The sequence below is a fragment of the Anser cygnoides genome, chromosome 9 (assembly GCF_040182565.1).
Source record: "Anser cygnoides isolate HZ-2024a breed goose chromosome 9, Taihu_goose_T2T_genome, whole genome shotgun sequence".
In the NCBI taxonomy this organism is placed as follows: domain Eukaryota; kingdom Metazoa; phylum Chordata; class Aves; order Anseriformes; family Anatidae; genus Anser; species Anser cygnoides.
The window spans coordinates 17,483,582-17,507,147 of NC_089881.1; the positions used below are offsets into that span (position 1 = coordinate 17,483,582).

General features: G+C 39.3%; 1 protein-coding gene across 10 annotated transcripts in view; it reads right to left on the minus strand.

The window, feature by feature from the left end:
• ABCC5 (ATP binding cassette subfamily C member 5) overlaps positions 1-23,566 on the minus strand; it is a 64,162-nt gene that overhangs the window by 26,617 nt on the left and 13,979 nt on the right. For 3 of the 10 annotated variants that reach the window (XM_048076749.2, XM_048076742.2, XM_048076741.2), the window contains exons 4-26: positions 23,285-23,440; positions 23,013-23,160; positions 18,133-18,366; positions 17,847-18,020; positions 16,547-16,694; positions 15,918-16,066; positions 15,146-15,253; positions 13,029-13,379; positions 11,356-11,427; positions 11,139-11,263; positions 10,649-10,721; positions 9,894-10,097; positions 9,073-9,216; positions 7,295-7,397; positions 6,412-6,596; positions 5,192-5,338; positions 4,705-4,834; positions 3,996-4,149; positions 3,722-3,850; positions 2,248-2,434; positions 1,549-1,638; positions 1,118-1,307; positions 337-496 (exon numbers count right to left, since the gene is read on the minus strand). In XM_048076749.2, the coding sequence (XP_047932706.1) occupies positions 337-496; positions 1,118-1,307; positions 1,549-1,638; positions 2,248-2,434; positions 3,722-3,850; positions 3,996-4,149; positions 4,705-4,834; positions 5,192-5,338; positions 6,412-6,596; positions 7,295-7,397; positions 9,073-9,216; positions 9,894-10,097; positions 10,649-10,721; positions 11,139-11,263; positions 11,356-11,427; positions 13,029-13,379; positions 15,146-15,253; positions 15,918-16,066; positions 16,547-16,694; positions 17,847-18,020; positions 18,133-18,366; positions 23,013-23,160; positions 23,285-23,440 (3,561 nt within the window). Of the gene's footprint in view, positions 1-336; positions 497-1,117; positions 1,308-1,548; positions 1,639-2,247; positions 2,435-3,721; positions 3,851-3,995; positions 4,150-4,704; positions 4,835-5,191; positions 5,339-6,411; positions 6,597-7,294; positions 7,398-9,072; positions 9,217-9,893; positions 10,098-10,648; positions 10,722-11,138; positions 11,264-11,355; positions 11,428-12,475; positions 12,996-13,028; positions 13,492-15,145; positions 15,254-15,917; positions 16,067-16,546; positions 16,695-17,846; positions 18,021-18,132; positions 18,367-18,828; positions 22,925-23,012; positions 23,161-23,284; positions 23,441-23,566 lie in introns of those variants that run through there. The other 7 variants (XR_007168354.2, XR_007168353.2, XM_048076744.2 and 4 more) reach the window with 6 other exon arrangements.

Consider the following 23,566-nt stretch of genomic DNA (forward strand, 5'->3'; position numbering starts at 1 on the left):
ATCCAGATGGACAATTCCCATCTAGCACTCCACTGACAGAATTTCCTTGCCAAGGAAATCAGATGCTCCCACCACACTAAAGAAGCCAAACAACAAAAGAGCGAAGATAGAAGACAAAGATGCAAAATTCCAAGTAAGTTTAAAAGAAGGATCACATCCAGTTCTGTACTGAACCAGCTAAAACCGTTTACCCGTGCTTTTTCTTTTTGTTTCAACAACAAAGTACAGAAACCAGAATGCCTTTGTTCCGTTCAAAAACTAACATTTCATATGAGTTCGTTATGAGCTGGTAGCCTTCTCTGTCCTTCTTGCTTTTTTTTTATGGTTCCAACTAACCTTACAGTGCCACTGAATAGCACAGGTTCCTGAGGAATTATTGACAGTTTGCTGCGAAGATCTGCCAAACCAATGTCATTTATTTTCACTCCATCAATTTTAATGCAGCCTCCAGACAGTTCAACCAAACGAAAGAGTGCCATTCCAAGGGAAGACTTCCCTAAAAATGAGACAGAAGAATATACTAGTGCTTCTAAAGAATCGTAAGAGCCATTTGAGATGACACAGCATTTTAAAAGCTGTCCTTGTGTAAGATTAGTGTCTTAAATTACTATAAAGTGCCAGCAAACAATTTTGTAACTAACTGCTAGGGTTCAGCATTTAAACTTCTAAGCAATATTAATTGCATATTTAAAAGCTCTATTTTGGAGGTGGTGTAAACCCTTCTACAATCAGAAGTTTTGATTCTTCGCATTACAAACTTCTGAGATAGATTAGAACCAAAGCTGGCTGCAGCATCAGTAGAAAAAAATCTTTCAAGACAGTCAAATAAGCTGCAACGAGCATGCTGGCAAGTAGCTCAGGGTATTAAACGTTATGAGCATACTGACTCAGGCATAGGAGGATATGCCTCTATTTTGAAAGGAAACTTGGTTTTATCGTATATGGGGATCCTTCTTATGCATGTACGCAAACAGAGTCCACCACCGACATGCAGCTGGACCATTCTTGTGCAATTAATTTATTCAAATACAGAGAAGACAGAAAAGAACCAAACTGTCCTGCTCTGTTCCCATTCTGTAAATGCAGTATTTTAACTCTGCTTAGTGTTTTTCCTTACCTGAGCCTGTCCTTCCCACTATGCCAATCTTTTCCTTTGGTTTGATGGTAAAGGACACTTTTTTAAGTACTAGAGGGAGATTTTCTCGGTACCGCATCTCTGCGTTTTCAAAAACAACTTCACCTTCCTGTGGCCAGTCCAGAGGGGGAGTTTTATTCTTAATTCGAGCAGGAGCTTCCAAGGAAAGAGTCTTTAAAAGAAAAACAAAAGTTCTGTTTCCAGTAAACAAAGCACCAAAGAGGAAAATTATCAGATGCAACTTTCAGCAGTTCTCTGCAGACTCAGCCCGTATCAGTTTAAGGCAGTTAAGACGAACAAAGTGACTGGATACAGGCCCCGTGATTCAGAAGCAATTTCTCAGACTTTCTTTTACATCAGCAACAAACAACAAGAAATCTTACAACAAGCAGCTGAATGTATTGTTGTCATACCTTGATATAGTGATCAATCCTCTCCACTGAGGTGAAGCGAGCTTCTGTTTCTGAAGCAAGTCTGACTGTAAACTGGAATAACCCTGTTAACTGTAGCGGTAAGAAGACATTAAGAAAAAATTAGAGAGTTGACTGATTTTTTTTAAATTGAATTAAAAGACTAACCTAGTGGATACTTGATACTCTTGTCTTGTGCACCTTATGGTTAATTTTAAAATAACCTTAATTTATGAATCACTTGGAAAGCCAGCGGCTGAAAAGGGTTTCTCATAAGCAACAGCTTGAAATCTTAGCCATCCAAGTTTTGTAATTTTATTTTATTACCACCAGGAGGCAGAAATGGCCAAGCAACAGATCTAATAAGCATTCTGAGCCACGAAGCAAATCTAACCCACACAGTTAGGAACTGGATGCTGTGCACTGTGAAAACGTACTGCAAGCAATACACCAGAATGCATTAAGACATCAGCTTGACATTTAAAAAGAAGCAGCTTTCCAAAACAGTATCCTAAAGCACTTAACTCCTCATTGTTTTTCATGCTAGCCAAAGGTCCTGACCCCGAATTGCCTTCCCCCACCGCTACCAAAGGATCATCTTTTCCCATTTTGGTGCATTAAGGAAAGTTTTCCATCTGTTTCATTTAAGGTACTTAACACGAACAAGTAAAAGTGAAACTAAACCATGCAGACAATGCTCACCTGCACAGCATATGAGATAGCCAGCCCAGCATAGGCAGGAGGAATCTGGCCATGCATTAGAACAATCATAAGGCCAGTGGTTGTGATGAGAGCGATGCTGATAATGTCCAGCCGTACAGCTAGCCAGCGCATTGCACAACTGAACAGGTAAAACGGTGCCTGATTATCATCTAGAAGCTCCTGATACCTGAAACAGATACAGAAAATGTTAGTAGACCTCAGTGAGCCTGAAGTTGTACAAATAGCAGAATTGCTTTCACCCCTGCAACAATATCAGAATTCAGGGTGGGAAGACTAGTCTGTCATTACCAAAAAGCATCACACTAGGCCACAGAGAAGAGGTTTACAAACTTCCCAAAATAATGTCAGATATCTACTTAGCTCAAACTCTCAGAAGTTGCATTATCAAGTTTATGTGAACAACAGTGAATTATGTAGGGGTGAATCAGAATTCCAAGAGATAGCACACTTTCACCCCACCTTCACCAATGCAAGGTGTGCCAGAGGATGCTTGATGGCTACAAACTATTCCACGTGTAACAGCAGCAGTGCTTCAGTATATGAACAGAACGTGCTATTTTATAGTCAGTGTAAAAGTAAATTTACAGTAAGCTTTAATAGGATTGATGACATTAATTTACAATCCTGAGCCTGTGAACCTGAGGAATTTAATGGGAGACACTTGACAGATTCACAAAACTTAGTTACTAGGTTTTCTAATCTTGCAAGTCAGTGCAACAGTAGCGTAAAACTGTGGGGAGTGCCTTCCTGACCTATTTCACTTAAGCTACTGTGGCAGTGCCTTCCCAGAACCTCTGTAACAATTTTCACTGTGCTCCCACACTGTTGGTCTCATGACCTTGCACCTGCGAAACCCTGATATTGTTATTGCGGGTTCTCATGGGGAGCAAATACCACTCATGGGAGAGACGTCTCACTTTCCCTCACTACCATTTGTTTTGCAGATTTTAGTTTACAGTAGAGAAAACCAAACATAGTCCACAATAAGGTAAGATAATAGTTGATAAAATGCTATCCAATTATACAGGTGCACAGAGACTACAAGCTCATCAATATGCAAACAGAGGCTCGGTTACCACACTAATGCTAACAGCATCACCAGCAGAACCAACAAATAGGAAGCAGGAAGAGGACCTGATGAAAAGTATACAGTACTAAAGAAAAAGTATGTCCAAAAAATTGTCCTCATCATTAGCATCGATACCTGCCACACTGCGGAGAACCCCGTAGGAGGGCACTCGTCTGGGATTCCATCACAGTTCTTCCCAGTTGGCTACTAGGCAGTTTTTCCCTTTTCATTCTCCTCCTTATTCTCCTCATTTTTTCCCTCCAAAAAATAACTTTCCCTGTTAGACCCAATGTATGCAATCAGATAAAGACAAATCTTACAGACTGCAAAGCTGTTGCACCCTACTTTGTGCTCCACCACTCTCAGCTGGATATCTAGACTGACCTGTGCAGGAATTCTTGTCCTTTGTTGTAGGCATGGATTGTCGACAGACCCTGTATGCTAGATGTAATGTGAGACAGGAATGGAGACTGTGTGATGTTGTCCAGACGCTTGAGCTCTCGAATAAAGACTCTGGAGGGAGAGAAGCACTTTTAAGTGACAAGTACACCCATCACATACAACCACAGTACTGATGCATACATACTTGAAGACCCCCATGTCCCTACTAACAGGTCAAAGCATCTCCACTTTTAGTCAAAGCAGCTGATGCACTTACCTAGACACAACATGCAGAACTGTGAACAGGACAATGAGGGGCCCCACTGCCACCAGGAACCAGGGGAAAACTCCAGAAATCACCCCCACACAGAAGAACACAAGGATGACATTCTGGATGAACATTTCTGCTTGAAACGGCAAACGAACGTCAACTGGAAAAGATGGAGGGAAAAAGAGAAAGATCTTGAGTATAGAAACCTAAAACAGCCTATATAAAGCAATTCAGTCCTGCAGTACATCGTTGTTGACAAAGACAGTGATTTCTCATGACTTTTCACATGTAAAAGGGTACATCATCATTAGGGGTGCTTTTCTGTTCTGAAATGCTAGTAATTTTTCCAATCATTCCCATTTACAGAAATAGCACTGCTGCAGCTCTGACCTAATTACCACCTTTGCTGCACATCAACTTCACCCTGATACTCCAGGTTCCCCCGCATTAACTGCTAAGAGTCCGTGTGCAGTCTGCAGGTTCAAAAGCAGCTGCACCTTTTCATCTTTGCAAGCGAACAGACGGACTTGAGGTATCAGCTGTCTCCTGCAAGTACAATCCTGGTATATCCCCATTCCTGCTGTGGCTATTACGAAGTACACACTTGGCAACAGATACAGGATACTCTAACGCCAACACAAAAAGACTGGAGAGCATTAGGTAGTTAACTGGGAGGACTGACTGTGGGATCTACAATGTATGCAGTGAGAGATACCTTCATCCATGTCTTTGGAAAATCTGTTGAGAATCCGCCCAGTAGGTGTAGTGTCAAAGAACTTCATGGGGCTACGCAGAATCCGTCGGAACAGCTCATCATGGAGCCTTGAGGATGCTCTGAGAGTTCCCTGACAAAGCAACAAACATGTAAAGTGTTATGACAGGATTTGTGCCTGTCACTGCCCCCTCCCTGTGCACGAAAAAATGCTGCCAGTTTTCCCTCTCCAACTGTAAGCATAGCTTCTTTCTTGTACTCCATGCTTCCAACCAGTGGAAGGAAGCTATTAATTGAGGCAACAGTTTAAGGGAAAGCATAGTACAACCCCAAGAGATTGCTTGGTGGAAACCTCATAACCCATGATCTGACTTCCTTTGGTTCAAAAGTGTCAATAGGGAGCTGACCAAAAGAACCACAGAGACAACAATATGCAGAAGTAGGAGGGGAAAGAGGGGGATGAGAAGTGTCAGGTAGCATTGGAACATACCTTTACAAAGACAACGCCACGAACAGCTTTCAGGATCAACATGACTGCCATAGACAGTGCATAGATGCCAGCATAGTAATGCATGTGAGGGTTATCTTTCATACTGTTACTTATGACAGTGTCATTTCCCAAAGTCACGGTGGTGTTCTGCAAGAAATACAAGATTTCAGTGAATCATTAAGGATGAAAAACATACTTATTACGTGTGGTTGAATTGAACCGATCCCCGCCACTCACTATTTTTGGTACTTCTTTAAAGAAAAGAGTTCAATAATCTTTGAATACTTAAGAAAGCTTTCGCCAGCAGTGATATGTGCTATTTCTGTGGCATCAAAAACTCCCTAAAAGGTTACTTCATTTGATTCCTAATCTCCCATTTCACACCTATTGTTTCTTGTGCTCTTCTGAACAGTGACACATACTTGCATGCCACCAGTTCTATTACACAGGAATATTCAACTTGGGTGTTATACATCGTCTTCTTATCAACATCTTGTTTTTCTGCCAGCACAGTCATTTCTTTGTTGGCACACTGTCATATGTTCTCCTTTCTGTGGTTTTGATTGTTTTGTGGTTGTGGTGGTGGTTGTTGTTGTTTTTTAATCTTTATATTTAAGGACTTCATTGCTTATTTTAAAATTGTTGGCCATCTGCACTTTACTACCTCTTCTGAGGTGAGGGTGGTTTTTTGTGTTGGATTTTTGTTGTTGTTTGTTCTCAAAAAAAATTAAGTTCTACTTGAATCTTTAAATGCAGCAAGACTCACAATCAAAGCCCCTAGAGCAGGAAAAATCCCAAACAACCCTCAGTCATTACATTCTTCAAAGCAACTCCCAAAAGTCGTTTGACTTAAAGCCATAAACTATAACAAGATTATCCTGCTGGACGTAAGGTCACATTCATACAAAAGCCAGCACTAAAATCAGCAATTCCTCCTGCAGCTTGTTGGCCTCTTTCACATTTTCACTTCCTTTTCTTAGGCAAACCAAGACAAGGAACAAGAGGGCAGTATAAAACCACATGAGCTATTATATCTTTCTCATTAGTGGAGTTCTCATTCTTGGAGATGAACTCTCTAGTGCGATCACCTCTTGGGGAGCCTTACAATTTGCTTAAATTAGGAAGCACCATTTGGTCTCATAGGACTGCTCAGGATTAGTCTATGAGAACAATTCCCCTGCCCTTTAAATACAAGAGAGTAGAAATGCTATTCATCTTACTCCACTGCCTTGCTTGATCCAGAAACTCAGCCACCAGTTGCTAAAAGCTGTACTGCCCACATTCAGCACAAACAGAGCCATTATCACGAGGAATGCAAAGGGGCCTCCAGCTGCCTGAATGTAGATGCCATACACAGACCAGGGGACAGAGCCTTTGCCTTTCTCTTCTAACTGAACCAGCTGGCCTGTGAAACAAAAGAAGAGGGAGAGAGAGTGAAGAAAGCAAAGTTGCTCCACAAAAACTTGTCAGTTTGCGAATATGCACAAAACTGAAGCAATTCTTATACTGAACGGAATACTATCAGAAACAGCCATTACTTAACACATAGGACTCAATGGTTCAAACCGTTTTTCAAGAAATCACAATTCCTCTCCAGAATCATTCATGTCATGCTATGCCTGAAAAAGCTTGATCAGCATAGACTCAAATACTATGACCCTTATCAATGCTTTTTAAACCTTGCCCGATTTCAAAGTTAACATTAAATGGAGAGAACCCCAAAAGAGAGGTTTCTCTTCTTCAGATTCTTCACATATAAATGCCATGCCCTGCCTAGCACTCCGCAAGCGCCAAGCTACACACGCTGCCCTCCCGATAGGAGGTAGAGGTGGTGTTGGAGACAGCGTACTACAAGCTCCTTTGCACCACTGGCACCTGACCTATGACAGACTGATTAAACTTATAAACATTATGCTGGCACCCACATTATGTGAATTAAATGCTCTTTGCCTACTGCCTGTGTCCTATCAACCACACAGAGTGATCAGGACTTGAGACAAGTTTCAAAACCTGAGAGGCACATTCATTACAGCTGGGAAGCAAATATTTTGAGCTTATCCGTGTATGAAACAATTACAGCCAGAAATCTGATTACATAGTTACCCTCTTCCTTCTTCACAACTTTCTCCTTCTTCACAGACCCTGCTTTGGTACTTTTATCCTGGGGTCTTTTCAGTGAACTGTTTGTGTTCTTCTTTATATTAATCTGTAGAAAAATGGCGACACAAAACACACTGGAGTAATTTTCTTTTTCATTTTCACAGCTGAACCCAAACGTTTTTTCATAAGCCTCCTATGCACAAAGGCTTTCAATAGCTTAGCATTGATTTCAATGAAGATATTAATTTTGCTGTTATTACAGATGAGTACCAACTCTGGGAGATTACATTTTCCTGCTCTATTGAGCTCTACAAATCTGTACTTGTGGTGTGCAAGGTTAATTTTCAGAATCATTTGAAACTATGCGCATACATGGTAAAAGAATTATACCCCTACTACAGAGACACAGAGAGAGAGAGAGACACAGAGACAGAGAGAGAGAGATACAATCCACGGTCTCTTGTAAAAATAACTCACTATTTTATTAAGAGGCTTTTTTTTCCCCCTCAAACACCCTAATCTCTCTCTCAAGAAACGTCTGTACGGACAAAGGTAACTCAGACTTTCAGAAATCAGATGGCCAAACACTAAACTGCACACACAATTACTGTTCTAAACTTGTCTCTCTTTTCACAAAATGAAAATGACTGTTCAGAGAGCCCAGATTAACTGAAACCCTCTACATAACTTCATGGACACCTTACACAAAATGACACATCTCACATGCAACTTTACTATCCCTTTCTTCTTATCCTATAGAGAATGCAAATCAACACTCCTTCCATGAGCTAGTGTTTATAGAGTGAAGGTCAGCCAAGTATGCAGGCTGGAGAATCTCATGCTAACTGTCATCACATTAACCTTAACGTGGCAGAACTATAATCTTCATGTCTCAGAAAGGATATGCAGAGTAACGTATGACATTCCTTTGCTTCTTTCACTAACATCTCCCAGGAGAAAATTCCACCAAGCACCTTCTCTCTGCATATTTATCATAATGCTACCTTTTCAGATTTATTTTTTTGTAATGCTTTCAACTTTTGAGTAAGGAGCCTTTCACCACTTAAAAATAGACCACTGATATATTTTTGTTTCTTACTCCATAGAATAACTTCAGGAAACAAACAGGACAAAGCTGGGAAAAATTAAATAACTGAAAATTTAAAGGCATTGTCCTACTAAATGTCCTCGCTATTTTCTAGGTTTACATTCTTCACCAACTGATATACTAGCAGACAAATCCAAGTTTGCATGCACAGCCATTGTTTCATAACAGAAACGGTATCAATCAATAACATTTTTTTTGTTTCATTTCACCCCCCTGAAGTATTTTCAGTTACACTTCCAACATACTGTTGCATTTAACTTTTGACAAGTTGCACCACTGTTATTGCGCCTCAGTCATACCTTAGGTGAAAAAGTATCAAACCAGTAATAGTTTTTTCAAAGGTTGCTCCAGGTCTGTGCTAATTTGGAAGTAAATTAAGAAGTGAGGTGTACAACAAAAGAGACGAGAAGCTTCCTGCTCTGAGCAGCACCAAAGTAAACAATACATTTCTTACATGTTCAACTCATGAGATCACTGGCAGAGTCACCTCTACTACACATTCCCCAAGTAAGAACTGTGACTGCAAATACAAAGTGCTAATGAAGCACAGATTATTCTACCGGAAGCACACTGGTCAGATCAACATGTGAAGCCATTTTCCAGTCTTCCAATTATGCCATTTGGTTTATCTCATTAGAAAAGTCAGAGTGCTTTAAAATGGAAAAACGAGTACCTCAATATGTGGTGTCTCTCCCAGCTGTAGGTTATTAAAAATGGTTGCATAGTCCCCATTTAAATTCATTAATTCCTCATGACTTCCTCGCTCAGTAATGCAGCCTTCTTTCATGAAGACCACTTCATCACAGTCAACAAGATACTGGGAAGAACAGCACAAAGAATAAACCTTCATCATTATGTCTGATCCACCACATGCCCATATGATCCTTTTCAGTATTTTATAAACATTTGTGCTCAGCAGGAGGGAAACAAAACACACTGATTCCCAGCTAATAGAACTCTGACTTTTAAAGGTCCTGTATTTACCAGATCACCATGATTACTCTCACTCTGCATATAAAGTTCTCATGTTCTATCAAAACCAAGCCATTACAGAATACGCAATCCAGGATACTTAAACTCTGCAGACACTAATACACTAATTAATATCTCTATACACAGAGCATGGCAAAAAATCTCAGAATATATGGATTCTGATTTACTGATAGCAAAACTAAATGTTTTCTGATGTGATAAACTAGCTTTAAGGCAAATTAGCAAAAGCGTTTTTGAATATGATACTCATTTCTCTGGCAAATTTTCTTTAGCCAAGCATTACCAGTCCCTACCATACACCAAACAGTACCAGTATCAAGTAAAGAATTAGACTTAGCTCTGTGCATGCTTGCAGCAAGTTTGTAAATCTAAACCACACATCCTATAGAGGGACAAGGTTGTGTTCTGACAAGCCAGGACACAGGAATCTCCAGTATGAAGGCAAGTGACTAAACAACATTTCTAGAAAGTCCAAGAAAGCAAACACAAGAGGTGTAGTACCTGAAGCTGATGAGTGATGAAAAGGACAGTCTTTGACTTCAGGTGCTTCCTTATTGCACTGTTAAAAATGTGATTTCCAACATGAGCATCTAAGGCACTAAGGGGATCATCAAGGATGTAAATGCTCCTGTCACTGTACAGGGCTCGAGCCAGACTGATTCTCTGACGCTGTCCTCCACTCAGGTTAGCCCCTCGTTCACCAATCTATACAGACACAAACAGGTTAGTTCATTTCTACAGCACCGTGCAACACGTGAACAAGAGATGACTGGAATTAAATAGATCATAATATTTTATATGCCTCTGTGTATATACATATAGATGCACACAAACCATATGGATATTATATATGTATATATGTATAATATAGAATTATAATATAGAATTATATGTATAGTTCTATAGTTTAGGTGTCCACTTCTTTGTGAAGCATGTTACACAGTCTAACTCAAGATTAACACGCTTGAAGTGTTACAGTACTTTTTTGCCTACCTAATTTAAATTAAGTTCATATAGGTCCTGTTAAGGCAGCTAAATTTACAGCACAACGGAAAACTCAGGAACTGGCAACATTTGTACCAAAAACATGGCACTACTCTCAATAGTCTAGGGCATTGATAAGCTCGAGGTGTATTCAGCAGCTTGACTTATATGCATACCAGTTTGGTGTTTCTCCTTACTCCAGTCTGGTCTGGCAAACTAAAACTTTACTTTTCTCCACCTACTAAACAGTTTACTATAAGCAAAATTTATACCTCTGTCAGGTCCCCATTTGGAAGGATGGCTAGGTCAGGCCTTAGACAGCAACCATTCAACACAGTGTTGTATCTAAAGAAGATGGATTAAATAAGTAGTAAGAACACATTTTCTTTTCAATGATTGCTAGCATAGGCCCTAGGGATGCCCCCCACTAGGAAAGGGACACACAAGGTATCAGCTCACTGAAAACAGGAGTTGTTGCACTTACACAGGGAAAGGCAAGGACAGCAAGTACAAATATAACTTCAGTGCTGCGAACAGAGGTCAGACAGCCCTCACTGCAAATGAGCAGTAACAGTAGCACCGACAGCCATCAGCCACAGTGACCACACACAAGAGAGGCAGGCTTTTAAATGAGCCTTGTAGAGGTCTTAAAGACAGACTCCAAAAGTAGAGGTAGGCTTTGACTGCAACATACTCTGCATCCCTCACTTGGGCCAAGAATTACTAAACTTTCATGAAAATCAGCAAACATTTCTGACAAACCTTTCTTCATCGTATTCCTTGCCAAAAAGAATGTTGTCCCGAAGCGTAGCATTGAGAATCCAGGCCTGCTGGGCCACATATGCAAATGTTCCACTTACAGCAATGCTACCCTCCAACAAGGTCATCTGGAATTCAAAATCATGCAGTTATGCCAGGTCACGTCTAATAAAAATAATTGGAAATCGAGAAAAGCAGAAGTCAAAACAGAATTTCTCACCTGTCCTAAAATTGCTGAAATAAGTGAAGTTTTTCCACTCCCCACACTGCCACAAATTCCAACAAGTTTTCCCTAGACAGAAAAAAAAATATATGGTACTCATTACTTACTTCTCTAACCTTCTCAGAATTTGGACTACCTGTAGTATCTCAGAGTTTACAGTCAGACATTAATGACAGCTGAAAAAGGACAAATGAATGCAAGTCAGTCTATATTTTAACTCTCAAAAACAAACAGTGAATACTATCCTACTGTGGACTAAAACTGAATTAATTTCACAGGTGAAAATGAACGTATTTTAAGATCAGTTTCCCTCTGACTGGGCCTGATACAAGCCCAGAGAATGCTGCACTCAGCCAAAAGCACCAACACCTGCCCAAACAGAATACATCAAGGTGATGGTTTCCAAAGGCCTTCCACTGCCTTCAGTGGCTGACAGCTCAGACTAAGGAAAAAAATCTTTGTAACTGGACCAGAAGATAGGGAAATGACTGCAGCAAACAAAAAGAACAAATTCACAGATAAATGAAAAGTTTCATACAATCAAATTGACACTAATTGGTCGGTGTGATAACAAAAAAAAAAGAGGGAAGGACTAAACGAAAACCAGAATAAAGGATACGTGTCCATTAGAACTCCCTGCCTATGAGATGCAATTTGCTAAGGACCACCTACCAAGAAAAAGCTGGAATCCAATCACTTATCTGCAATAAAATGGATGGGCTGATACCTACATTAAACAAATAATGAATTCAGCAAAACTGTTTTTCTTCCTTCTGTAAAAAAAAAAGCTAAAGTGGGCAACACGTGTATATAGGCATTTGGGAAACAAGTTGTTACACTCTCATTCACAAGTTTCCTTTTCTGACAGTAACCTGTACATTTTCAAGTAAGTCTATAACCCTTTTTCAAGTCTATTTATTATTTTTAGATAAAAGCAACTCTCTTGAGTTAAAACTACCCCTCTACTCATACTACAAGACTATTTAACCACAAATATCCTGATAAATGCATGGATCTCATTACTACAGCATCCAAGTACCAGATGGCAATTTTTTTTTCATTTGTAAAAGATATCACGTATTAAGTTCGTTTTCTTTAACATGTTACATGCTTTTACCTTACTTGCAGTGAGGACTTCAACTGCTTCTAACTTCTTGAAAATCTTTGTTTTTCTATAGTACAAAAATTCTCAGTGAAGAATTAGTTGCATATTCTTCAATGAAAATCCACTGCTATGCTCCATTATAACACTTCATCACATAAAATGTTCACTGAGAATGTAGCTGAAACCCTACAGAATTGTCAAATGGCCGCAGAAATAAACCATCCACCAATACCTCACCGACACCTCTGTTGCCCTGGTTATTCTTTAGGTTCAATGCCTCAGACTGTTCTGAGAGCTACAAACAGAAAAAACACATTAGATGCGAAGACTAAATATCCTGCAGTGATTTATAGGCTGTGTGCAAAGATCCCGTTTGCTAGAATGGCACAGCTGTTTACATCAAGATCAGACACTGCATCCTGGATACCGCAGTTGCCATGGATATTACAGGAGTGCACAAAAGCAATATGCTCCATTTCATGCAGAAACAAACAGCTCTCTATTCCAAGGGACAGCTAAAAATGAGGTCTTTCAAGAGCTCATATTTACTCCTTTCTTCTCTTACCTTTTCTATCTCCAAGTCAATGTTGTAGAGAGTCCTCTGAAGCCGAAGGTTAACCAGGTGGATGATTCTGTTCTCCTCTTCGGGGCTAGGATGGTCATCATTGTCCACTAGAAGATGGCCCTTCTGCTCTGCCAGCACAGCTTGCTGTCCCTCATTCTGCAGCTTCATTTTCTCTTTCTTGCCCTTGGTTACTTTCTTGTCTTTTTTCACTTTGGGGGTCAACTTTGGTGAGCTCTGGACGCTGGCGTGGGAGAAGTCCCAAGCCAAGGTAGCATTTTTCACCTCTATCGCGGTGTGAGGATTGGCTGGTTTTTTCTTTATCATATGAACCTCTTCCATTAGAAATAAACTCTGATAGGAGTTGTGAGAGAGGTGTAAAGATGAGACACCTGATCAAGACTGGGAGACAAGCCTATGGCACACTCACGCAGCAAAACACATCAGGCTATATAGTGGGAGAAAGCTGAAGAGCAAAAGGTAGCTCATTAGTGTAAACTAACTCCGGGCCTGCTGAGTGGCCAGGGCATTCCTGGATGTGGTGGAAACACTTAGATACACGAAGACTTTTTAAGAGCTGCAATGCTCTGGGTGCTACGAGAGGAGCTCATTCTGTTAACAGTTTGCAACTACCACTCTGCAATCTCCAGATACAAAACATGGGAGTAGAATACATGGGTTGGAGTAGAGATGTCACCATGAGCAAAAGTGACTGACTTGTCCTGAGCGTCAGCTCATTACAGAAGACGGAATGACTTCATCCTTTACCCTTCACCCCTTTGGTTGGGAAAATGCCATCTCACACAAATTTAGCCATGTAGGGCTGCTTGAGAATAAGTAAGCCGCTAAGTCCATTGTATCATGTTTTCCACCACATCCATCAGTACTTACAATCAACACAGATTAAGAAGAGGTTTTTCACATAATTTAGTTACAAGATAAAATAGTTTCCACTCATATAAGTTATGTGTTGAACTAAGCAGCCTGTGATTACAGACTTCTCAACTGTCAGCCTTATTTACTCCTGAGATTGCTATGCCCAAATCATACATTCGTAGGAAAGCTCATACTTATTTGCAGACTCAAAACGTAAGTTACATTTTTATTGTGATATTAGAGTAACCCCACCCTGTGTTACACACCTGACAGAAGTTACACTCTTTGCAGACTTGAACTGGGAAGTACTACAATTCCCACTCTTCTCTTCCCCTAACAATTCCCTCTAGTACAACTCGATTTAGGAAAGCTTGCTTGAGGTTGACCCAGGCAGAAGATTAAACAAAAACGCTTAATAATTAATGGAATCTCTCAACCATTCTGTAGATTCCATTCTTCTCATACCCAAATTTGTTTCATGAATGCATTATACAGAATCCATATAACTTAATATTATGGAATCCTATTTGAAAGTTTCTGCCATGTGCAATAGTGGTATGTGCTATTGACTGCAAGAGAGAAGGCAAAATAGAGGCCTGTCCTCTGAGTTCATACTAAAGTACACAGCGTATTCACAGGGATTGAAGGATGAAATAGGACTGTTTCTGTTATCTGGATTTTAATTTTCTACCATAGATTTTGTTTAGTCAGGTCACAACTGTATTTTATTCGTACAATGGAACCAGTACTTCAGTCACAATCTGCCCTGGAAATACTAAACCTCAATTTTTCATGACTACAAATAAAAATCTACTAGTTTGTGCAAAGTCTGCTCACATAGAACATGACATCTTCAAAAATAATTTCACTGGCAAAATGTGAAATTTCACTGTAGACAAGTTGCACTGCCTTTTCATGCAGACGGTCATAAGAGAGTGAAAGAATTACTATACTGCAAACTGTCTAATCCTGAATCCCATCTCTGATAGTGGCCAACATCAAAATCCTGAAATCATTGAATATTTTGCTTCCCACACCAGTACTAACTTAAAGCTCTAATATTCCTTGACTGTGTTTTTATCCCTTCTGCAGAATACAATGATATAGAGTGCTAAGTGTACAGAAAAAAAAACTCCTCAATACAATAAAACAGCATCATCTTCAAGTTGTTCCATTAGCATCTACTATACACATACAACACGCCACACTAACAGCTAAAACTGCAGAACTAAAAGACTTCTTACCTTAAATCTGTCAACGGAAACAGATGCCTCAGATAGAGACTTCACTGAGAAAGGTGTTACTTTTAGAGCAAAAGTCATTGAATTGAAGACAGTGACCACTGTGAATGCCTAAAAAAAAAAAAAAAAAAAGAATCACGTTTGGATTTTTGGATGCAATATACTTAACTAACAATTCCAGCCTTCTAAAGGTTGAATTGCCATAGCAGCAAGTCAAAGACATAGAAAAGGCCCACAGTCAAAGAATCACCATTTAAAGAATACTCTGGAATTCCATACTCTGGAATAGCAGAATAACAGTGCATCTACCCAGCACTTTGTAACAGACCAGATCTTCAGTGTTCGTAGGTCCAATGAAAATATCAGACAGCAAATCCTGCATTAGCCTATTACTTGTGAAGATCCATGTTCATATCCTATTTTAAGTCACAAGGGAAAACAAATCTGTACTGTTTGCATCCAAGCACACTGAAAAAAAAACATCCAGTAATCCCAATGTTCTAACTGAATAGCAAAAAGGAGTGCTGGTTCACATTCACCTCAAAGCCTATTCTGAGGAAGGTCAGGGCTGGAACAGCACAGAGAGTTTTTTGTGCAAAATACATGACTACGTAAGCTGCTGTCACACCCACCAGATCACCATTTCTGTGAGCCTTAACCTGGCCTGGCCACACAGAAAAAAAAGAATGAGCTGGAGAGAAATGACTTAACAGAAAAGCTACTGTAACAATACAGTAAAGAATATTTTCACCACTGCAATAAGCTAACCACTTACCTGAGCTGCTGTAAGATCGTAGCCAAGGATCATATGGACAGAAAAAGTCACCACACTGGCAATGACTACAACTATGGGAGCCACACCCACAGTGATGCTCTGGAAGTAGCCAGCACGCTCTAAGATTTTACGTTCTTCCTCACGGATCTCTAGAAATACGAATAGGGGCACCAGATATGAAGTATGATTCAGAGGAATACGTATACAACAGACACTATAAACACTGAGTAAGAGAGACCTAACGTTTTACATGTTAGCAGTTATCACATACATGTCCTTATAAAAAGAGCAGAGAGCAGTAAACTATAATGGTCTATAAATCTTTGTAAGACAGAAGTCACCGTATTCTAAAAATGGAGCAGTCATCATATTATTATCAAAAATTGGAACAAAATTTAAAAAATTAGGATTAGAACACGACCAAACATTATGCTAGAAAGCAAAACTTTAGAAAGCAGCAAGACTGTTTGTCTAACCCATCATGCATGACAAAGAGCGTGGTGGATGAAAGGAGTTGCTACACCACATGTAAATCAACATCTATGTTTCTAACCTAGAAGCATGCACCAGAGCACTAAGCAATGAGGCATCACCACAAAAGCAAACATCTACAAATTTTGTGAACTCACTTTGAACATTCTGAGAAAACGGTTTGACCCAGGCATACATTTTAATGAACTTAATGTAATTAAGAACTTCATTCATCTTTTGCACACGTTCATCTGTTGTTGATACACATTTTCTTCTGAAATACGCAGTGAGGCGTGATACAAACATCTGAAACAAAAAGTAACACCATGCAACATTAGTGAAAACTCAGAGCAAGTACATTCAACCCCTCCTAATTACCATACAAAGCAAATTTTGAATCTGAAAAAAAAAGACTTTCAGAGACAGGGCAAGAATGCTTTCATTCTGACATAAAAGGAAAGCTAGAAACATTATTCACATCCTCCCACCCCATCTGCACTGAGCACTAGACTGAGGACAGCAAGTCTAAACAAAAACGAAATTTGTGAGAATAAAGCTGTGGACTTCTACCAGTATTGAATAGCACTAGATTCACTACAGTTTCTGAAGCACAAAGACTACAGTAACTTTAAGGTAAACTGAATTTACTCTCACAGCAAATGAGCACTAGAATTCATTCTAGCCAGTCTTTTAACCTGGTCACTGGCGAAAGAAAAAGCTGGACTTTGTACAGCCAGATCAATTTCTACTATATGCCTGTGCTAGGAAAATAAAACATTATTAACATTTTTACTAAACCAATGTAAAGTTTTAGAGAACTGGTGAAGATAATCAAATTCCACTCTTCATTCCCCTTTTTAAAAATATAATTCCCATTATTTTAGTCCTTCCTATTGCACACAAATTACATCAAAGTGGACCTGATGGTATTCTGCATCCATGCCTTTTAAAATGTTTATTATGAATATAGAGATAAAAAGATTTTTGGCTTGGACTAGCCTATTTCACTGCTGAGCAGAAGTAGATGCAGGAATATCTAGAGAAGAGCACCCTCCCTCCCAGATGTAGCACTTTTCAACACCTATTATTGAATTCAGGAATGAATCTTGACTGAAACATGCAACACTCGGCCCCTGTAGACAAGACGGAGGCCTTTTGTCTTTCCAGCCTCAACCACAAGCATCTGAACACTCTGCAGTTTAATTTAGCTATAAATATTTATCTCAAAGTCAGATCTACTAGCTTTCCTATTTCCATTTTCCTTTTTTTTTTTTTTTTGGACCATTTTGAGTTCCCCGTTTCCAAGTTTCTGCTCCTCACATCATCTTTAGGAATAATTTCAATAATATGCAGTACCATAAACAGGCTTAACCTAGCACTTTTCAACACCTTTATTCAGAACTATGCATGTATCTAGCCCAAGAAAAATGAAGTAAGTCTTAATTCTTTGTAACTTACCATTGCTGGGTAGAAAAGTATGAAGACAGCAGAGCCCAAGAAGCCTGTTGGGCCCAGAATAATTACATTATAAACCATTCCTAAGATGGCCACAATAGGGCCCCCAGCCAACAAACTGCCAACTGCTGCAGCTTCAAACATCCTTTGACCATCATTGGAACATACATTTATGAGCTGAAAAACACACAGAGCAGATTATTTAGATTTAAGGCACAGTTAATTCTCAAAGGAATATATTTACATATCTTTTCTCAGCCAGCAATTTCCAAAATGATACTCAGCTTACCTCGCCAAGAGACTTCTCCTTGATATTCTTCAGCTTGAGAATTTTCTTAAATGCCATTGTCAAGATAGCTCCACGCAGTCTAACCCCCGTGCGGTAATTCAAGGCCCAGGTTAGCGCAAGGGACCAAGATCGCACTATTTCCGTCATAAAGATGCCAAAAACTAAAAACAAGCTGTACTGCAGGTTGGACTCACTCTGTTGGGTATACTCCAAAAGATGTTTCACAACGAACGCCTACAGGAAGAAATGCAAACTTGCATGAACACCCATCATCCCAGAGGACCATGCAACAACTTTATGTTAAGTTAGAAACAAGTAGGCTACTTTGCTTTTAAGACAGCCATTTGAAATAGAAAGCGTCTTCCTTCTAGAAGTAAAAGATGTCAATACAAGGAATACTGTAAAACAAAGCCCTGCTGAGAGCCAAGCACTGAGCCAAATTTAGTAAGTAAAGAAAGTTTAATTTGGAACCATATTCCTCGCAGCATACTTATAATCCTCTGTGTCTTCTAACTTAACATAAATCTGTCAGTTAGCTGAAAGCAATGCATTGTCATATAGAAGAGTTTTAAAATATAGTCACTACTTATACATCTGAGCACATTAAGAAACATTCCTTTACGTGACATTAAGACCTTTTTATTTTATCTTTGGTTTGCTTCAAACGTGCTTATTTGATAAAAAGGAACAATGTACCTACAGTTGTAGAGGGGAAGAGTGAGAAGGACATTTGCAAAACATTCCTGGAAATAAACATCAGCAGTTTAATAGTAAAGAAAAAAACAAGCAGAAAGCACAAGGTACGCAATACCACAAATCATTGGGGACAGGGGAAATGAAAAAGAAAAAAAATTAACCATACAATCCCTCCCCATGCCCTCTCCCCACAGAAACATAACACTTTACCTCAGGAATCACTTTTCAAATATCACCTGCAGAAAGAATGCAGCCCCCAGAACCACTGATTCCCACCTCCAGCTCTTTGTGGTCCAACGGCACATTACAACATCATACAACTCACAATCGCCATCAATATTAAATACTATCGACTGAGAAACAACAGGCTTTTATTTGAAATAAAGTGCCATCTTAAATGGTAACATCTCACAAACACGGTACAACAGGTAAAGCATTGTATAAATATACAATCTGCACATACAGGGTAATTATAATGAGTTAATATCTAACAGTCTTAGCCTCTAACAAACTATAACTGAAACTACACACAAAATTATAAAAATACAAAAACACAACAGTATTTTTCATGAAGTCCAAAAGAAGTCAAACTTGCAGGTGCCAACATGGGAGGCTTCTGAGGCTGCACAAATTCTGAAAACTGGTTTTAAAAGTATGCTATAGTAAGGCTTCACAGATAGCAAAAGCAGATTTCCTAGACAGCTTCTCAGCAAATGATGCTTTAAGATACTGGTGCTTTTGATACGCTAATACAGAGCAGAGAATTACCTTTGCCCACAACAAAAAGCAACCAAAAAAATTTTTGAGACCAAAGAAAATATTTGAGAAGCCTTTCACATCACAGTTCGTTGAAGTCCTCTTGGCTAAACCAGGTTTTGCAAATAAGAGTTCTGTATAGTTTGAAGAGAGAGGGAAAAAACAAAACCCCACTATTTCAGCAAAGGTATTGAAAGCTACAGCCCAGCACCAAGTAACAGGAAAAAAATGGAGATCAAACTCATCTGTTCTGAGGAAAATAATTCTGCGTGTCAGAACCAAGGAAACATGCTGTAAATAATTTTGCTCTTTCATTTTCACAGGTGTGAATTAAAGCCAGATGTCCATCAGGTTCTAGAATGGCCACTGAGAAAATTTACATATCGATCCCTGAACAAATGTGAGGAGCTCACATTCACAGATCTATTGCATTCCAACTTTCTCCTTACTTGGATTTAGTTTTACATCCACTGTTTGGACCACAACTGCATACAGTTGGTTTGCAGTTACTAAGAAGATTACTGACTTCTTTTTCCAGTATTCAATCCCACATATGCAACCGAGTCACTGAGCATCGGGGTGAAAATGCCCCCTTTTTCCTCACGAGCTGTAACTCAGCATGGTCGCAGACAGCAAGCATTTTCTCGCACACCACAGCATTGCTGAAAGTCTCCAAGAGAGGATGTATAAAGAAAGCAGATGTTTCCTGGGGTCTCATTCCTCCCAAAACTTTTTAGTGCATTTTTTCAGCACTATTTTATAGAATCAGCATCTCCCGTGATGAAATAGAGACCAGCTTACATTATACCCCCTTTTTTTTTTCCAGATGAAAGAAAGAGGAAACAGCAGATTAAAGAATTTTGAAAAGGGAACGGAAAAAAGTCACAATTAACATTTACATCTAAGCACATACTACTTCAATTCAAACTAGTTTAATGAAAAGAATCCAGCATAAAGTTATTTACAGAACAGGAAAAGTTGTAGTACAGAAACTAAAACTGAATCTAATGGTAAAAAGGAATTCCTGTGACTATTACCGTAGTAGATGGTATTAGCTGCTTGGCTGTCTTAAGCATTCTCATTGAATAAACTTTACCTTACCTTTGCTCTTGGCGTTGGCTCTGCCCAGCAGGACTGTCTCATTCTGACGCAGAAAACAGCCATCCTGAAAATTCTAAAGAACAGCTTCTGTCACTGGTCCCACTGCAGCGCGGGCATCCCCATTGCAGCCAGCGTGCAAAAACACGGGGCAGGCTGCAACTGGAGCCAACTGGGAAATTGGGAAACTTACCTCCAACAGCTTACCACTCCCCCCTCCAATAACTGACCAAACTGTCAAGCTGTACTCCACTAAGATAGCAAGTTTCCCCATCTCCCAAACAGGAAGAATAATAGCTCTGAACAGTTGCAAACGGGTACATTGTTCAGACCTGGAGTTAAACTGAGTATGTTCAGTAACCAAAAAATTTATTTGTTCCTCAAAATGAACGTGAAAGTTTTGCTAGCTGATTAAACAGCAGCATATATTCACTGGAGATAAATGATATCTCACCTCTACTAGTACATTCTGATGGTTATTACAAGGCAGTCTGACACACGCAGCTGTCTCACCAGGTTATGGGTTTGGATACTGTGCCAGATGCAGAATTTATCAAAATAAATAAGATAAAAGGAAGACCCTTGAAGGATCTAATAACACAAAAAAAAAAAAAAAAGGAAGTCTGCAACAACTCCCATCCAGTTATAACCATCACAATGCTCATTAGCAAAGCCACAGGTCTTGGCTGACATTTCAAGGTCATAGATGCTCATATTAAACATCAAAAATTTTAATTAACTTTAATTAATGTTTAACTCCATTTTGCTAGTTTTCACCAACACAAGAGGTCAAGTCAAGCGCTTTTCCTGATCTCCCTTTTCACCTTCAGGTGACTGAAAGGGTGTAACAATACAAGAAAGCACTAACACTTCAGAGGAGACAGCATAGGCATATACATGAGGCATGCCATTTTAAAAAACAGGGAGGAGGGATGGTAAAGACTCATTTTTTCATGCCAAATGTTAAAACCGTGAAGGAATTGTTCCTTATTCAGAGAAAAGAATAAGGTTGCCTGCAAACAGGCAAGGTCTATAGATAATTGTAAATTATCCAAATTGAGCATCAATTGCAAACATAGTTCCCAACCTAATCAAGTTGGTTTGTTGTTTTTTTCCTTCCCTTCCCGCTCTCATCCAGCAGCTTGGCTGAGACACATCAAGGAGATGACACTACAGAAATTGGGGATACCCTGCTGCAAGTTCTTTGCTAAAGATAAAAGCAGCTACTAAAGCCCTGTAGTGAAACAATGACAGAAGCTCTTCTTGGGGAAAGCTAGTGCTGTTAAAACCTTAAACATGATATATTATTACCGAAGTATGTTCAGACATTTTTTAATTAATACAAGCCAAATTATTACCATGAAAACAATACCACAGAAACATTCGTTATTCATATTACATAAAACAAGGCAAACTTTAAAGACGTATAAAAAGCAGAAGAACATTTTGATAAGACATTTAAAAACTGGAAAACATTTTAAAAAGACATTTCACCTAACAGTGCACCCAAGTGTACTTACCCAAGAAATGAACCTTCAGCTTACCAGCACACTGAAACGTGTACTACTAGCAGTAATACTGCTCCTACTCCTCAAGGGAAATGTGTAGAGAATAAATTTAGTCAAAATTTCAACTGTAAATCTGCACAGCACGTGCAACAAACAGGTGACAAAAAAATGGTGTGAATGTCAAGTCCCATATGTTGTTATCTTCATTACGACCCATAGCAACAAACTGCAGCAGTTCCTAAAGGCAATAACATACTCTAACAAACTCTACATAAAACCTGTCTGACCGTCCTCTGTAGCATCAGGAAAGACTATACTCACAAATCTCTGGAAACTCGCTACTTTAAAAAGTAGCGCTCTAATAAAATTGTTTGGTTCCATCTCTTGAAGACTGTGCTATCAATGCCAATAGTCTAAGATTAGTGTTTTATCAGACTGATTTTTATTACAAGATAAACTTACAGAATTTCAAAACAGAAATAAAATACCTGCACATAAGAATTTTATGCAAAAAAGACCACATACCAGTTAAGGAAGAACTTTAAACTATACTCAAAAGCAAAGAGAAAAAACAGGTGTGCATTTCCTCCAAGATATCTAAAGTCCCCCTCCCTTCTCCAAGAACTTGGCCTTGGTATTCAGCAACTGATCCTCCAGCTGTAGGAAACCTATCTTGGAATACCATATCACTCTGGAATTTTGCCCCAAAATTTCTAGCTAGTCAAAACATTAAGTGATCCTGCAATGAAACCTTAATATTTTACAGTTGGCCATGAGATGAAGCCCTCTGGGGTTATTAAAAAAAGGATGGATATTACTTACTGGTCCACTGAAACCCGCGAGCTGCGTGATCATCAGACACACTATGGAAATGATGAGTCTGGTGCGGCAGAAAATCCACACAACTCTCCGGAGAGAAGCATCATCGGGCCCACATTCTTTCAGTTCTTCCTGCCACAATCTCTCCAGCCTAAGAAAAACAGAAGCTTCACGTTATGAAACTTTCACTGCAAGAAAAGGTACAATCTCATAGGCGCTTCTCTGTGAAAATTTCAAGCATTTGAAAAAAATAATATGGAGCAAAATGTTTCTACCTTCTACAATTGACATCTGAAGACTCGTGCCTTGACAAGGACCATACATCATCCATAAACAACTCCCCTTTCTTGTATGCTCTGTGGGCCAAAGGAGAGAGCCAGGAGAAGGTCATGCAGGAGAAAAGCCCAGCATTATCAACAGGGTGCTGGTGTCTAAAAGGGAAAAAAAAAAAAAAAAACCACAGAAATAAGTGGAAAGGAAACAGAATTTTAAATCCTTGAGAAAAACAAAGCCTACTCTCACTGAAAATACTCAAGGGTTCCAAATGGCCCATGCAA